At 39.3% G+C, this 18940-nt stretch overlaps 1 protein-coding gene across 2 annotated transcripts in view; it reads right to left on the bottom strand.

Moving 5' to 3' along the window:
- Nucleotides 1-18940, bottom strand: part of wdr7 (WD repeat domain 7) — a 126267-nt gene that overhangs the window by 95134 nt on the left and 12193 nt on the right. For both annotated transcript variants that reach the window (XM_073477943.1, XM_073477944.1), the window contains exons 10-15: nucleotides 15563-15710; nucleotides 13144-13259; nucleotides 12643-12775; nucleotides 10986-11206; nucleotides 9304-9499; nucleotides 6417-6631 (exon numbers count right to left, since the gene is read on the bottom strand). In XM_073477943.1, coding sequence (XP_073334044.1) covers nucleotides 6417-6631; nucleotides 9304-9499; nucleotides 10986-11206; nucleotides 12643-12775; nucleotides 13144-13259; nucleotides 15563-15710 — 1029 coding nt within the window. The remainder of the gene's footprint in view (nucleotides 1-6416; nucleotides 6632-9303; nucleotides 9500-10985; nucleotides 11207-12642; nucleotides 12776-13143; nucleotides 13260-15562; nucleotides 15711-18940) is intronic.

The following is an 18940-nucleotide window of genomic DNA, read 5'->3' as shown; positions in this document are numbered from 1 at the left end:
TTTTATTATCACTGTTAAATAACTGTTTTTGGAATTTGAATTTGTTATTATTACAATTGGAAACATTTTTTTAACCTTCATGCTGTTGAAGCTCATAAAATTGAACTGAACTGTGTGAGAGAGACAGACAGAACAATAATTAGCTGTGGAGACTCCTGACTGACCGAGAGACACAATACACCTGCAGCTGGGAGACACACACACACACACACACACACACACACACACACACACACACATACACACACAAACCCTCAGGGAAGATTTTTCTGTCAAAGCTGTGATGCTGCCCCTCTATGTCGCTGTGTGTGTGTGTGTGTGTGTGTGTGTGTGTGTGTGTGTGTGTGTGTGTGTGTGTGTGTGTGTGTGTGTGTGTGTGTGCGTTTGTGAATGGGAGGTGAAACAAGTCAAATGCATGCAGCAAGTGCATGTGCGTTCATGTATATACCAAAGCTACACGTGTGTAAATTCAGATTTATTAATTAATTACAAGAGCTGTTTGGTCCTAGCACAAATCTTTCCCACAAAAACTGTCAACAGAACACAGTGTCTGCTCCACGACAAAGATAGTTATGGAAAAAGCCAGCTGACACGTCATGTTATCTATGAACACTATGATATGGCCTCAGTGAACACACTTTTTGTTTTGTTAAAGGTCTTGGATTTTTACCTGGCTAAAACATTGACATTTGTGCCCCCAACCCTTTTATAGTGTGTGCCCGTGTGTGTGTGTGTGTGTGTGTGTGTGTGGTTTTGTGTGTGTGTGTGTGTGTGCGTGGTCTCTGTCGGTGTGTGTTGTTTTGGTGGATGAACACTGCCATCATAAGGCAACCAGCCACATTACACGCACACATACACACAGACACTAATAAGCACACACATGTTGTTGGTTTTGTAACTGACCTGAGATTAAATGTTTCCTGAGGCTGACGCCGCACAGCTAGAGAAGTTAGAAGTGACCGTGTTTGGTTTATTATATGTCAATTAGACAAGATTGTGAACAATTTCTCTGAGACTTACAAAATTACTCGTGTTTTGTGTCTATTCTGTTGTTGAAAAACTGACATTTCTTACCATGCGTGCACACATATACGCACACACGCACTCACACACACAGTGTCCTATAGCTCCTGGGCAGTAGGTCTAAAGGTCATTGTCCTGCAGGGCCCTTCTGGCAAACACCACTGGAGTCCAAAACACACAAGCACACACAAACACACACACATATCAGATGCACACACCGAACACAAACATGAGGAAAATTCTTTCGACACATCTCCATAAAACACTGATTTATCTACACATTTCACCTGTTTAACTGAACCTTAAGGGCAGCTGGTAGACAGGCACAGAAGGGAATTAAGTCATGCAAAAGAAGGTAGCAATGAATATTGTCGGTTTGGTAATGCATGTAAACTGTAATGCATGTTTTGATTTCCTGTTATTCTGGTATTTGTAGTGACGCAGTGAAAAACATGGAAAAAAATACGACATGAGTGAAGACACCAAGTATCCAAAACAGTTACATCCCTAATCCTTTACTTCTTCCCTTGTTGTCTAAAAGCTAGTGAAAACACATCAGTGAGCCACAATGTTGCACTGAGTTACATGTTCCTTCATTACCCTGAACACACACAGGATAGTTAATTTAGAGTCAATCCCCTATACACCATCCTGCCGCCCTAAACACTCACTAGAGCACCAAATGTGGATTAATCCGCTGCTGAAAGTAGTCCCTAACAAATGCACCATTTCCTCCTGTTAGAATAACATTCAATAAAAACTATAGAGACCAGCTGTTTTAAGAAACTACTGAGGCTTTTTGTAAAAATTAAATGGTCAAGATTTACGTTTTAAGCAGGTACCATTTGGGCTTGGGGTTAAAGCCACAGAGAAGAGAGAAATATTGAGAACGAACACATTGTGGGTTTTGGTTTTTTCATTAGATTAGATGATAAAAAGAAAAAACGTATTCTTTATCATTAAATGAAGAAATGTTTTTATTATTATTATTATTAAGAATTGGCTGCAACTTACAATTATTTTCATTGTCAATTAATCTGTGGATTATTTTTTCGCATAATTGATTAGTCTATAAAATGACAGAAGATGGGTTGTGGACAGAACAAGACATTTGAGGACATCATCTTGGGCTTTGGGAAACACTGGTGGACAATTTTTAACCAAAGATATTCAGTTTACTGTCACAGATAAGTTCACACTTAAGAATCTGGAACAGAGAATTTCATCTTTTGTTTATCTTAAAAAATACTCAAACCAATTAATTGATTATAAAAATAGTTATCAAAATAGTTGGTGATTAATTTAATAGTTGGCAAGTAACTAAGTAATCGTTGCAGCTCTAAAAATGCTTTTACATTTTACTTGATTTTATTGCTATGTTGTTTTTACTTCCCCCATCTTTTTGGACGTTTTGTTTGTCTTTGTTTTTATAAGCTATGTCAAGAGCATTTCCATCTTGGCTTTCTGGATCTGACAGTATGTAGGTTAATTCAGGGCTGCAACCAAGGACTTCAATCATTGTGTGCTTTTTCAATTCATCTATACTGCCTTTTGACAAGTGACAAAAATGTAAAATGCAAATTGCAAGCTAACTATTCTTAAATGTCATTGTTGTTTTATTCGAGCAAAAGTCCCAAAGATGTGAAATTTGTGAAACTAGTGACTGAAATGAATGAAACCAGAAAATCACATTCACATTTTAGCTGAGTGAATTGTGGCAGATACATTTTCTGTTGATCGACTAATTGTTGTGTTTTTCCTTCGGGTGACGAACACATCTATAGATCAGCAGGTTGAGCAAACCTGCCAGGGGACAAACTCAAAGTCATACATCGACTTCCTCACACACACAAGTAGAAACCTGAGCGACAACAAACATCAGCTGTAAACACACACATAGAGGGCTTGGAGCTGGCTGGGTGTAATGTTTGGGTTGATAGTCTGACATTTCACGGTCATTATCTGTCATTACACACATCAGGGGAGTACACACTCTCACACACACCGGGGAGAGTGGGTGGATTTGACCCATAATTTGAGTGGATATGAGATAGAAATGACACAGAGGTGGGAGGCAGAGCAGAGAACAACAGTGATGTATTTCTGATAGAACAGGCCGAAAAGATTGCAGCTGTTGGCCTTTTCACAAAAGAGCTGTGATTATGGGCGGTTATGTTGGGAAAAACCTGGGAGACACCTACAATAAAACCAACACACAGGAGAAAAATAAGTAGCAGAAAGGTTCTTTGCTGCAAGGGAAGAGAAGAAAAGGACAAACAGAAGAGGAGATCATGAATGCTGAGCTAAATGGCTTCTAAGTGGAACTGTAAAAGTCAAACTGTACGTGCAGCTGAACTAAACGCTGTTCAGACACTAAATTATTCAGAGCATTTGTTTTCTGGGCTGGGAGGCCCAGGTGGGCGGGGTTACTCCGTCAGGGCAGATCAGATCATCTGAGTCTGACAAGTGAACCTCTGAGGGGTCAACACAGACGAGCTGCTCACATCAAGGAACTGGAGATTCCACAGTCATCTGAATGGTGATTTTTTACAATTAATCAATACGCTCCATTTTTGTGATGATGGGAATTCTGACAGCTTGTATTTGTTTGACTGCTCTCAAATGCAGGGTACTTTATGATTGAAATGTAATGTTACTTGTGCATTAAACTAAGAATACATGACTGAAAGGTTTCCTGTTTAATGTATCGGCTGTGCTTCGACATTAAATCCTAAAAGTGTAACAAACTGTTTTTTAATGCTTAATGTTGTTTCTGTGCTGCTGTGTAAACATGTCTTTAAATTGTCGACATGTCAAGAAAAACCCTGACACAGAGCTCCTGTTCAACTTGCAGCACTGCAGTGTTTTTTACAAATTAGTACTGGACGTTTAAAGTTAGAGGTACAGCCCCAATTCAGGACCATCATTCTGTGCAATAATTACCACTTATGTAATTTAGACAGTAGAAATGTGAACTCACTGGTTATTAGGAAGTTTTCCTGGCAACTTATCCCGTGGGAGAAACAACATCACGTTGGGACTAAGTCAATAAAAGACTTACTTCGACCATAAATGGGATCATCTATTAAAGTCTAAACAAACTATGTAAAAATCAAAGATTTCAGCAACACTACACATTAAAACTACAGTCTTTGTATAGCTTCCAACCACCAGTGGCAGCACCGAGCACACCGCTGTTGGGCAGAACTCCAGTCAGTGAGTAAGAAAAGATACTAATTAGATACTAACTGATTATGGATGATACTTGTGGTGCTCGGTTTAACTAGTGTAACAAAGCATCATAATAACGACGCCCTGGCAGCACTTTGAAGGCTTTTAAAGAGTTAGCTAAGTGGGCTAAGCTATAATAATAGTATTTCGTAGTATTTACTCGATAAAGTTGTCGACCTAAATCTTAATTAATTAATGATATGCCTGATCGATCGATCGAAGAAAGAGGATAAACTTCCTGTTACCTTAGAAAACACTGGTTCCTGTGAAGTGGCATCTTAGATCCAACATTGCTTAAAGACATGCTATCTGACTGAAGAATGTCAGTCATGATGTCAGAAATGATTTCCCAGTCGATGTTACTCTTTGTTCATGTTGTTTCAACACCTGCTGGAGAACAGTGATGTAGGGGGCACCATTACTGGAGAAAATATCATCTTCGTTTTTCGCACTCCCACATCTCATGCAACAGATGCGCTCTTATTTTAATCCATGCAGCTGTCTGCACCAGCTTGGTGAGTCTTGTGTCTCAGCTGCGTCTCATGGGCTTACGTGTGACCTGAAATGCAGACCACTTCACTGCCACCTTTTTTCTCTGCTCCGACTGACAACACTGTCTTTTCTGAGTGCAGCCACCGTCAGTCTTTTTCTCTCCTTCAACCAGTAACTAACTTTGAGCTACACTACTCATCATGCACCAATCATATGCATCAATGTTGATGAGAAACTATATCACACTACACAGAAAGTTTGGCTGCTCCTTGATGCTTTGAAATTCTCAGACAAGACGGAACCATTATGAACAGATGTTTCAATGTCCCTTATATCCTGTCGGTACGCAAATGCAATGCTGATGTGATGGCTGCGGGCTAGACACAGGGTTAAACTACAGTATAAAAACAGCAAAAATTAACTGAATTGAAAACTGAAAATTAACAATACGTTCATAAAAGTGTTTTACGGTAGAGAGTAAAAACAGAATCTTGTGCAACAGAGGCTCATGTCTTTAAATTTGAGCAGATTTCTCCTTACCACTTAAGCTGCTCTCTGGAAAGTCCAGCTCAGAGATAAGAAACACAGCACTTTCTTTTTACACCATTTTGACATTTAAGATAGTTCATCCTTCCCTAGGAGACACCAGTGGTCACACACAAACACGTGCACACACACACACATGCATGCGCGTGCACACACACATACACATACACATACACATACACATACACATACACACAGAGTGGCTGTAGAGTTGACCTTTTGTTCGTCTCCAGCAGAGTTTTAATTGGTCTGTGACTGTAGGCAGCTATCTGACCATTGTGACCAATATGACCAGTGTGCGTGTTTGTGTGTGTGTGCGCGCGTGTGTGCATGTGCGTCTGTGTAAAGGTATTGCTTGAGTCTGTTTTTTTGATGAAAGACACAAAGAGCTGGAGTAGACAGAAGAGAATAGACAGAACATGAGGAGAAAGAGAAATCTGAAATCTGATCAGAATCAATTCAAACTCAACTTTACAAGACAACTTTTTTGTTGTTTTTTAAAAGTTTGTTCAAATGGGTGGTTTAAGTTAGACAGTCAGACTTTAACATGGCACAAATGCTATGGCTAAAAAAACAGAAAAAGAGAAGATCATTTTTTCACAGAGGCCTATGTTCTGGATTATTTGACAGTCACAGTCAGGACAGAACTGTAGTACACTGAACTGAGGCTGGACTGAATTAACTGAAATACAGGTGTGAAAGAGACCAAGGAACTTTTCATCAGATCCAGACCAAATAAAAAATGTTTCCTTTGACTTCTACTCTGCTCCTGATGAAATACAGTCAAAGACCTGAATACATGAAGTCACATGGTCTCACAGGTAACTCATTCATTGGACAGTTTCAGTGATCTGGCATCAGTGTTATATGAAACCACGGAGGAAAACAAAATCTGCTGACAGACAGAAGGTTATGCAGCACTTCATATGAGTATATCTATCTATCTGCTATCACAAGGAGCTCACAGAAAAATATGTATTAATGAGAATTACTAGTTGAGACAGCAATAAGACAAACTGGTAGAAATAGGATGAAAAACAGGCATCTTGTTCTAAAATATTATGTCATTTACCAAACAAAGTTTTCCTTCTGCTGTAGAGTGACTGTGTGCAGTTTATCTGTACCTTGTCGGCATTGTCTGCAGCCAGCAGGTTGGTGGCGAGCGTCTGCAGTTTGTGCTGGGCCATGTTCTTGAGTGCCGCCAGGCTGCGGCGAGTCATTGCCTGCTTCAGGTTCACAGCTGAGTGGCTCATAGCGTCCACAGTGGCTGGAGCCAGCTCGTCACAGGCGTTCAGGATCTCTATTGCCGTTATACCCATCACACAGCGGTCCAAGGCTCCTGAAAACACAAATAGGTAAACAAACCTTGATACAACAAACCTGGGCTCAGTTACTGACAATGAATCACCTATTTGGTTAAGAAATATCTAAACAACTTCTGGTCGGATTAACATGGTATGGTAAGTTACTCTTGGTCCAAAGAGGATAAAATGCAATGATTTTGGTGAATTCCTGATGTTTATCTCTGGTGCCACCATCAGGACACACTGTATTTCTACTTAGACACAAAAATCTACCGGGCAGCTTCAGATTAAGTTTAATGACCACTCACAGGCTAGAATGTGAACTATTGACACTAATATCTCATATGTCATCTACTCCTCTGATTTTGGCTGGACAGTATTACCTAAAGTCTACAAATACTCAAAAATCAATAGAACAATGACATGAGCACATGATGTTGCCGCTTTTGTGTTGGTTCAATTCTGATTGCTGGCTGTCATGATCAAATATAGTAAGATCAGCTAAAGCATCTGGACTGGACGGGACAGGACTGTTGGTCGGTTGGAAACATTGCTGACTATAATGTTAATTATGAGTTATGGTTGTAATTATATTATGTCATATGTGGCTTCAGCCCTCATGGACACCAGCCTGATTTTTCTGGGGGGTCACGACTCAAAAAGGTTGAGAACCACTGGCATACACAATTTTGGCTATGTAGTGTACCAGGGTAAGCAGAGGGTAACCAGACTAGTTCCATCTCAGCCTCCCTCTGTCTGTATCTGTTTCTATCAATCAAATTCTCATCTTGTCCTTGTCTTCTCCTTCTATTTATATGAATCTTCTAATCTCTCTCTCTTTCACACCATCTCCCACTCAAGTTTGTCTCCATGCTCAGCATCATCATCTTTTGTCTCTTGAATATTAATTACGTCACAGATAGAGTCTTCTCCATCTCTGACTGCAACTACTCTCCACCTTTACAGAAAGAGAGAGGGGTTTAGAGAGACATCATTAGCCGCAGACAGAGCTGACATCAGTATCGGCTCTGGTATTGAGTGAGAGGAGAAGTGGTGCCATCGTACCTGTGTGTGTGTGTGTGTGTGTGTGTGTGTGTGTGTGTGTGTGTGTGTGTGTGTGTGTGTGTGATGAAGGGCCTGTGAGCCATAGCCCTATTACATGTCCAACGCCTGAGTACACACACACCTTCCTTAATTTCACACTTAGCTACCCTGCAATCTCCCAGCACTACGGCTCATTCAGGCCACACACACACACACACACACACACACACACACACACACACACACACACACACACACACACACACCTGTTCGTTTCCAGTGGCTAGTCATCATTCAAGCTGATGTTATCTCTATGCTGTGCCACATACTGTACATGTTGTCTGCGATTGCAGCGTCATAAGCACCTTTAACATATGAACTCTGGACAATATCCAGAGAATCAGATCAGGATATTGTCCACATTTGCTTGTTCACACATGCAGCACACAACAGGAGACTGTCTGTGTCTGATGTGTTCACATATGTTGAAAATATTCCGTATGGTTAGGGTGAGGGGTGGCAGCTGGGTAGGAGGCTACAGACTGCTTCATAATGATGTTTTTGCGGTGATATCAATACTAAATGTATTTGGACATATCCACGCTATCAGTGGAAAGTAATGAACAGGCAACCAGAGAAGAGTATGAAGCAGCTACACTCTGTCCACGAAGATCCCACCATAGAAAAAAAAGCTGCAGCATTTTTGATCTGTGTCCAGCAGCAGCATGGAAGTAGCGTATGGAAGCACAAGAGCCCATGCAGGGATATATTCTGGGCAGATGTTATGCTAAACCCTAACCCCTAACCCTATTTCTGGGTAAAAGTGGTTAAAAAGTAAAATTCCTGACATACATTACAGTGTTAGCGTTTAAGTTTACATGTAAGATGTCACCACTGTAACGGCAGATTGTTTATTCCCATCTAAATCTTGATTAGTTTACACAGGTGGTGAGAACAGATTCTGGACACAATGGTACCATATCTGTAAACATCTGTAAGATGATGAGAGTTCAGAAATAGTTCTGAATAGCTGTAAGACAGCAGCCCTCTGGTACTTTAACTCAGTTTAGTAGACTGGGATTATTAGATTTAGTAGACTTGAATGTTCTTTTGGAGCATTAGAGAACGAGAGTCGCTGCAGCATTCAAAAGAGTATTGAACCTGCTGGGATTCATACTGGTTTTAATGGTGATGGAGATTTCTATTTTTGACATTAAATTTAAAGAAGATCATATATGCAATTTGAGTAGGTTACAGGGGTTCAAGGACAGGTTGATGGTCATCACACTTTATAGTAGCTACATGTTTTCAAAGATACGACCCAGAGAACTGAAAGCAGCAATCATCCTCAGGTTAAAGCTGCAGTTCTGAAAGCAAATGAACCTCCTAAAGTATACAGGCAGAGATTTGTTGAAATATGAACATAGAACATTTGAGGCCACATGCACTGCTTGCAATGCAGACAAATATAAGAGTTTGTGGGATTTGATTGTTTTGGAGTTATCCAGAAGAACATCGCCATACCATCCAGTTATTTATTCATTAGAAAAAGCATAGAAACTGTGCTCCATCACTCACTTTAACTCATGCCAGTGTTTCAGCATTTACCCAACTCCAAAGAGAAACTGCGGAAGAAAACGCGCTCTAGTCACTCAGTTCTCACCTGTGTCCATCTGCCAGACGTAGACCGAGCCGTCAGAGCATCCCACCACCAGGTAGTCATCTGCCGGACGCCACTTGATGACCTGGATGGGGAAGAGGTGTCGCGATGCCAGCATGATGCACTTCCTCTCCCTGAGACTGAGCAGGCCGACGGAGTGGTCACTTGCCACAGAGCAGACACAGTGCTGCACCCGAGTCTGCAGAGGAAAAACAGGAGGAGACAATGATCATCCAAAGAACTATAGCTGAGGACCTAATGGAAGGTCACTGACAGATTAGTGGAGGACATGATTGAATTGAATCTCATTATTGATTCAAAATCCTTTTTATTTGTTAGGTTTAGCTGTCAAGAATTTATATGGACAATTTGGTGTCTTCTAGTGTTTAGGGGTTTCACCAACTGGTTCATTAGTGGACTACTAAAACCATTAGTTGGCACTGTGGGCAGTAGTTGACTTCCATATTTCAAACAAAAGCCAGTAGTCAAATAAAAGTAGCAACAATAAAAGCTTTGTTCAGAAATAAAGGAACTTTGTCCACCAGGCTTTTAATTTGAAATGGATACAGGAAGTGTTGGATTTTGTTAACCATACAAGATCATCAATTCTAAGTTTACTTCAAATTTAATTAAAAATTATCCGAAAATTTGACACTGAACACATATAAGTCATAGTTTTATGAAAGTCAAAACCCCAACCTGAAACCAAGCCTTCCACTGAAATTCAATACAAATCTGAAAAGCTCCCTGAACGGTCTACTCTGCAGTGATGTAATAAGCTATTCAAAGAAAAGCAGCTCTCATAGATGTTTCTCCTGCAGTATTCTTATTTCAAAAGTTTAATTTTTGGGATTTTACTTAAAGGCCGTATGTCACAATGCTAAAAATGTCAAAAGTCGTTATGGTAAAGTCCACTGACGTCATTGTCTTTAGCCACATATTTAGACACATTAACTTACTGCAGATGCTCAGTAGACCATATGTTGCACCATGCTGTATGCGGATACTGATCTAACTTCTAAATAAGTTTTGAAATATTTAAAAAATTCAGAAATGTAATATAAGATTTATTTATTTTTGTACTTTCTTACTTACTTACCTTGTACATTTACTTTAATTTATGTGTGTGAAATACTCAGATGCTGCTAAAATTTCGTTGTACACTTGATCAATGACAATAAAAGGATTCTGATACTGATTCTGATCTGATTCTGAAGATTTATTTGAAAGAGAGCAGGTGCAAAACATCCAATGTCTTAATTTACGGGGCGGGGTGTGTGTGTGTGTGTGTGTGTGTGTGTGTGTGTGTGTGTGTGTGCGTGATTAGGTCTTTATAGTCAAGCTCAACAGCATCTGACATCTGATTTCCATGGCAACAACCCAGTTGACCATTTGATCTTAATGTCAGTTAAACAATATAATGTTTTCATTTGGCTGTGTGTGTGTGCATGTGCATTCAACATCCGACCACAACAACACAATGTCATTAATGTATTTCCATAGTAACAACAATGACATCACCCCTGTAACATTTTAATCTAATGTCAGCAACATAATGCACTACTTCAACAAAGCAACAAAACACAAACAAACTGAAAAGAAAGAAAGAAAAAAAAAAGAGTCTAGTGGGCTGTTTGTGACAACACGGAAAGTGAAAAAAAGAAGCTTTATGACAGAGTTCTTACACTGCAGTTTTCAGGCGGGACGATGAGCTGGGTGATCTCTCCTCCGTGGACACAGAAAATGTGCTTCATCTCTCCGGTGAAAATGTCCCAGACGATGACGGAGAAGTCCACTCCTCCGGACACCAGCGAGCGCTGGTCGTAGCGAGGGGAGATCTGGTACGGATACAGGACGCACGTCACCTTGTTCCGGTGACCTCGCAGGGTGCGATGCGGCGGCCAGCCTGCAGGATGGATGGATACAATATTCAGAATGGTCGACTCAGGATGGCGACTCCACTGACAGGAGATCTGATTTCTGTCCTTGACAGAAGTTAACTGTGTGATAAAATGATTATATGATGAAGAAATACTAAAACAGGTATAATTAAGTATAGAAGCTTCAATTTAATTAAATTCTAAAGCACAGAGACAGTACCGACATGTTTTGTGCAGGTGGTCCCTACTTCTTCTTAGCTATATATATGTAGTTTGTTTTAGATATTCACCATCACCGACCTATTTCATCTTATCTTACATCTTATTAATGATCTCTGCCCAGTTACACTACAGTGATAGTGAACCAGCTGAGCAGCCACCTCACAGTCTCTTGTGTTACCTGCAAGGGCGTTTTAACACCAAAGCTGTTTGCTTTGGTTCATTTGAGCTAGTGTGAAAGCTGTCAGTTGAATTCAGAGCAAACAGCTGGAGCAAGATCCCCAGAAAAGAAGGGTCTTGGGTCCGGTTCACATCAAACCCCGGTGCTGTGCGTTTGTGGTGTAAAAGCAAAAAGACCATTAACAGACTCTTTTTTTTTTTTAAGCAATCAGTGATCAGTCAGTCTGAACCGCTGCAGCGTAAACACGCTTACCCCCATCAAAATGAATGGGAGGACTTGTGCTTTCGCCACAACACCTGATTTGGTCCAAACGAGGCCTGAGAAAAGTACATATTTATCATTTGGTATCGATGGTAACACATGAGCAGCATCAGCACATGAGCACAGCAATTTTCCCTGATTAAACAGACAGTCAAAGAATATAAACACAAAGCTGTGTGGTGTTTATGTCCTACTCCCTTTATTTTAGCAGTTCTTCATTATGATGAAGGTTTAAAGACCAAAATGTTGTCAAAAGAGTTCGTACTCGTGTTTTTGATGTTACACGCCTGTCACTGACACTAACGAGTGATACAGTGAGCACACACTAACTATCCCTCCCACCTATTACAGTAGGATGTTTTTCATCCGTCTCTTCCTTTCTGTCATTATTTATGATACATGGATTGAGTTGCAGTCTGGAAGAACAAAGCTGATGATCTGTCATTTCTTGGTGAGCTCAATATCACACCAGAGACTATAAATAAAAGCTTCAGAAGCATTAAAAAGTCGGTCACCAGACGGGTTGCTCCATGTGGGCAGATGCACCACAGATCACCACAACTGTCAACTGTCACAATCAATTAGGTATTTGTCAGTCTGTATGGCCTCATGTTTACAGCCCTTCATTTGTGTGTAATAACTCTGTGTGAAGTCAAAGAAGAGCAGAACTAAAAGGAAGCGATGAATATTTTTGTCCTTAGTCCAGACTAAATGAACTGAACTGAGCTCAGCGCCGATTTTTAGTTTCCAAAGTTTAAGTGGCAGCTCTAATTTTATTAATATGTCCCCTCCTGCTCTCACCTCTCCTGAGCATGTGCTCCCCTTGCAAAAGCTGTACGATGGCGGTCTGAGTGGCAGGAACCAGGATGATGCTGCCATCTTCTCTCCCACAAACCAGGCGACCCTGAGAGGGGATGTAGACGCTGGCTGTCACCTAAGGAACACATGCACAGAGTCAGGAACCTAACAACCAAAGAACCTAACAACTAGTGACTGTCCAATTAGCTCAACTTTAGTAGACCAATTAGAAGCTAAATATGTATATTACAATGTGAGTTGATTTATTTTTACATTTTGCGGTACACAGGCACAAAGACGTACAGAAATAAAGCTGAACTGAAAAACTGAATATAAACTATGAATGAAAATCAGGACCAGAAACATCTAGTCCACCTATATGACTCAGCTAACTACATGAGAAGACTTTTACAAACTTTGATAAATCTATAATATGTGTAACATTGTCTGAAATTAAAAATTACAAATTGAAAAAAATAAGTGCAACATTGTCTCGGTTCAAACCTTGATGGGTTCTTCTTTTCCAGGCAGGACACTGAGCTGGTCGATGATCCCTGCAGACACGGGGGTCAACTTATCAAAAGCCTCCTGGAGACTGATGGTGGACGACACCTGCAGCTCTGCACAGACACAAAGACAGACAAGTTATTAGTTTAGAGACCAGGCTGGCAAAAGTGTTAAAGATAGACTGGACTATGAAATAAAACACTAAATTTAAAGCAGAGAAAAAGTGCAGAGATTTCATACAGCAAAAGCCAAATTTAATGAGAGTGACTATTATTGTGGCCAACATCTTCTGACTCAATGATAAGAAGATTTGTAAAATATTTAAGATCTGGGTGGCTTATCACCTTAACTAAACTATTTCCTGGGGAAAACCCTGATATGTGTCAAATGTTAAAAGGTCAAAAGCTCTAATTAAATTAAAGGCATGTACCTCTAACATATTGTCATTCCATATTACAAAGTGAGAGCCTCTAAAATGTATCTTTTGTAGTTGTTTTAGGTTATCAAATGTTTTGGGTTTTGGGAATTGTAAACAGAATTTTACACATCCTTTGTCAATTAATTTTAATAAAAATAAAAATGAAGTAAAGTTTGGTTAAAACTGTTTTCAAAAAAGTGACATTTAAGTCTTTTCCTTAGTTTTCACTTTTTGCAACATTAAATTAATACCCATCAACAGCAGCATGACACATTTTGGCCACTAGATGTCACTCAGCCTCCATGTTTGACATCAATATCTCTGTCTCAGGGAATTTAATTCATAAAAAAACACTCAACACACAGCTCATCTGTAAATACATGTGTTAACTTATCATCATGTTTACTATTAAGTCAGTGTTGAAATGATGTCTGGACCATTTATTAACTATGTGAAGCATGTGGACTTCATGGACAATGTAGAACATATCAATATGATTTTATTGTACATCATGTAGGAAACTTTTAAAAACTTTTCTTATACTGTATATACAGTATATATATAAATATATATACATATATACATATACATATACACATATATATACATATACACATATATACACATATATACATACATATACATATATACATACATATACACATATATACACATATACATATATATAAACATATATATATACATATATATATATATATATATACACATATATATACATATACATATATATACACATATACACACATATACATATATATACATATACATATATATATATATATATATATACATATATATATACATATATATATACATATATATATACATATATATATACATATATATATACATATATATATACATATATATATATATATATATTATATATATATATTATATATATATATATTTATACATATATATATTTTTTTTTTTGACTGTTTGAGAACAAATCTGTATTTGCAAATGCTATAGAAATTAGATACTAGAGGTGGAAAATATATAAATATTATATCATTATCATCATACGAGACCATCAGGATGTTATTCTTTTTATGTGTAACTAATTCCTCCAATGTGATGTCATCTTTTTATCATCCTTTTATAGTTTTAATTCCTGGTATTTCATTTATTCATATTGACTTCTTGTGTTTGGCATTTTGTGTTCTGCTTTCTTGTATTAACATCTCCTTAGTCTGGCCTTATTTCTGTTTGGCTTGACTCCTGATTGTTTATTCTGTTATAATGACTTCCTGAGTTTCCTGCTTTTGCTTTGTCTGTTACGGAAGCCCTAAAGGGCCATGCATTCATACATTTTATTTCCACCGTTTTCCCGTGATAACAAGTTAATTTCATTTGTTTTCTCGAGATCTCGAGTTATTATCTCGAAATAACAACTGCCGTTTTCCCGAGATAACGGGATAACTTTCTCGAGATCTCGAAATAATGAAACTTTGTTTTCCCGAGATAACGATATAGTGACCGATGTAGTTAATGACGACATCAGGCTCACTTAGATTGCGCCGCCGATATAGCTGAAGCCTTGCTAACCGTCTTTTAGATTATGCACACTAATGTGTATATTATATGTAATAGCAAGGCATAATGCTATTTCAGCCTGTGTCAGGCCTTGATTGAAAAGATATGTCACGTGGTGATCGATATGCTCCTGCTCCTCTGACATTGCTACACTGAATGATGTTTCCTGCAATGATTTAATATACTACAGTATCGCTTTGTTTTCTCAAGATCTCGAGAAAATTATCCCCTTATCTCGGGAAAACGGCAGTTGTTATTTCGAGATAATAACTCGAGATCTCGAGAAAACAAATGAAATTAACTCGTTATCACGGGAAAACGGAGGAAATAAAATGTATGAACGCATGGCCCTTTAGGGCTTCCGTAGTCTGTCGAAGACAGAGTAGCAACTTTTTCTCGCAGTAAATGATTGTGTCACGTCAGTCACACCATCCTTACCTGCAGGGGTCGACAGCGCCTGCACCGGCGAGGCATCTGGGATACTCCACAGGGACATTCTGCCTGCTGAGTCTCCCTGGATCAGCAACTTATGGAAGGGCTCCCGTCGGCCGAAGAAGAACCGAGTCACAGGAGGACAGATCAGGAGCTGGTGGATTGTGGGGGGAAAAAAAACATGTCAACATCTGAAAACATGAATTTCAGCCCGATATTCATCAGAGCACTCACAATCTTCTAAACAATCTCAGTTTTTTTTTCTGCCCGAAGGCCATGTGAAGCTGAAATGTTTGGCTTTGTTCTCTGGTTGCTTTCATTCAAACAGCAACAACACACGGCAAACTACATGAAAACAGAACCACACATCTCTAACTCACTTGGACATCTGACTTGTGGACATGTAAAAATCATTGGATAGTAAATACTGTGTGACTCTAACATGCTGTTTGGGTTTTACTGGGGCTTTCATTCAGGTTAAGGGCTGATAGAAACATATGAAGTGCAGCAGCAAAATAAAACCAAATGTAGCCACTGAAAAAGTCCAATGAACACACCCAAACTGTGGTTTCTACCACCAGAACCTGTGTAGCCACAAAGGATAGGTGAGGTTAAAACTACAGGTACAAATAGGATGAGGGTCATGTGACTGACATGGCTTGTAACTGTCTTTTCAGGAGGTCATACAAACTAATTCTAAACTTAACCATGGCCGACCGAATATTTTAAAAAAGGTCCCATATTGTATTGTGCACCTTTATTTTGAAGTTCCAACAGCATGTCTTTGTCATCTTTTCCACTGAAGTGCACCTCCCATCTAAACATTCAAACAGTGCTAGCTCCAGGCAGGTAATGTAATGTAAAAGACGATGCTCTCGCTACAGTAATATTAGTTGCTCTGTTTCAACAATGTTAGGCTGAAAAAACATGCCTGCAGGCGGAAATTCAACCTTGTTCTGTTGGGAGATGCAGTGACTTACATCAACAGTGAGTAATAAAAAAGTATGAATAATACATGTAATTTGTAAAGCTATGAGCAGAGGATAAGTCTACTAGCCGCTAGGCTAATTCATGCAATGTAAAATGCCGTAAGTTTAAGTCAGTAATGGTGACTAGCAAAAGACTATAGTTTTTTTCACCTAGACAGTTATTATTGAGCCGTATTACCTTTGCTTAAAGCAGGGGTCTCAAAATGCTGAGGTCACTATTACTTACAATTATTCATGTAGTGTTATTTTGCAATATCGGCAAATATCATATAGTTGTCCAAAGAATCAATACAGTGTAGTATCGTGATGAAACAGGTGCTGCCCGAAAGCCTTGGGAGAGGGGAGGTTCAGGTGCTGCCATGACCAGGTGCTGAAGGCAGTAGCTGACACCATCTGCACTGGCATTCAGCTGAGCAAACACCAGCTCCACACAAGGCACAAAAGCATCACCTTTGTCAGAGCTGGAGAGAGATGGTGACCAGAGCCCATGGCCTCGACCGGGCTGCTAGCCTCAGCTTGTGACTAGTAAAGGGTAGTCACTTCAACCCTCTATAACAATCATGCTGATGGGCCTTAGTTATGTTCAGGAAAAAAAAAAGTAGATTTTGAATGAGTTGCCATCATGTGCAGGTGAATGTCATAGGACGTATCAAGCTGCCATATGAGTCACTGAGTTAGCAGTGGACTACATTTTGGTGAATCTGCATTAGTAAGTGGCATTGCCTGTTTACACTGGATTACTGAAGATATTGAAGAAAACTTTTCATGATTATTAGATTTGATTAAAAGGAGTGTCTTCCTGATTTGTTTTTTAAATTAGATTTATAGAGGTTTATTCTTAAAATTATCAGATAAACTGCCATCACTTAAAAAGAGTAGGAAGCACTTACTATTCCATTAGTATGTGTACGATCTCTGTAAATTCTGGTTTGACTAAGTGGTGTGATTATTTTTATGCCACATACAGGGGAATATCTTTTTTAAATCAAAACCTAAACAAAGCCTTAATCAGTCACATGACTGTCATCATATTCGCCCCTCGGGTGTCAACAGGAGGAGTGAATCAGGTGTCTTTTACAGTGGCCGACACTGTGTACTGATGGGTGAGTTTGCCTTTGCTCAGTTGAGCAGCACTGTGAGGTGTAACGTCTGTCCACTGAAGGAAATCATGGACAAAATCAAGAGCGATAGACATGGACAGTTGTGTCAAATCTATCACTCTGGATGCATGAGAGCCTAACTGGTTTAAATATGAGGTAGGAAACTCACCAGGGCTCCAATGTGAAAGTAGGACCAAGTGAAATGGGGTCAGTTAAGAATCGACAAAGCCTGGGCTGATTTTTCTCTCCTTACCAGCCATGATATTTACATTTACATTTAGGGCATTTAGCAGACGCTTTTGTCCAAAGCGACTTACAGTAAGTACATGACAATGTGAGGAAGATTTTAAGTGTCACTCTAACTGTTTTACGAGCCAGCTAAGCTCGCAAAGTTTCCTGAACTAATTTGGTGCAAGAGTTGGTTTCAGCTGTGCCCTTCCAAGCCCAATCAAAGGTCTGATGTACTGCAGCTCTTTGATTTTAAACTTTCTTATCAAAACTGAGCTCTACTGGAAAAAATAACTACTGTAAGACATATCATCTATTTTGATTACATTTTAAAGTGCACCATTATCAGTGCAGAGGTTAGTAAGGAATAATGGTAGAAATGGCAGGAGGGCAGCATTGATGTTTTATTTATTTAACATTAAAAGGAAAAATGCACCCCCAAAACAGAACTTATGTTATTCCCAAACCATACATTTTGCTCAGTGATTACTAGAGTTTCCAACCATGGTTACTCAAAAACGAGTCTTTGCTTTATATACCATAAATAAAATTTATAAAAGTCATTGAAAAACAAATCATAAGATAAAAGGAACAAGTTCCCAGTTTGAAGTTAATAACTCTAAAACGGGAGAAGGTGGTTCCTTTCAATGATTATAGTGTACATACACCAATCACCACAACATTAAAAAGACTAACAGGTTAAGTGAATTACACTGATCACCGCATTATAATGCAATGTTCTTTCTTGAGTCCTGGCATTAATGTGGATGCTCTTTGACACACACCACCAACCCAAAGACTGTTGTAGACCAAGTTGCCTCATGGCAACAACACTCAGTGGCAGGGGCCCATCTCCAGCAGGACGGTGTGCCCTGCCCTGCATATCCCACGGATGCTTGTCTTTACTGGCCATTTGCTGAAACATGTTCAATACTTAAAACCAATTAATCAATTTAGCAGTTGCATTTCAGGGTGGATTTTCCCCTTCAATATTTTGCTGATCTGGATTAACAAACAGCAGCTGGACCTCAGCAGAGGCAGTCAGTTAGTTTGCAGTGTCGTGCTGT

Source organism: Pagrus major, chromosome 12 (genome assembly GCF_040436345.1).
Source record: "Pagrus major chromosome 12, Pma_NU_1.0".
NCBI lineage: Eukaryota > Metazoa > Chordata > Actinopteri > Spariformes > Sparidae > Pagrus > Pagrus major.
This window is presented reverse-complemented; position numbering and strand designations above follow the sequence as displayed.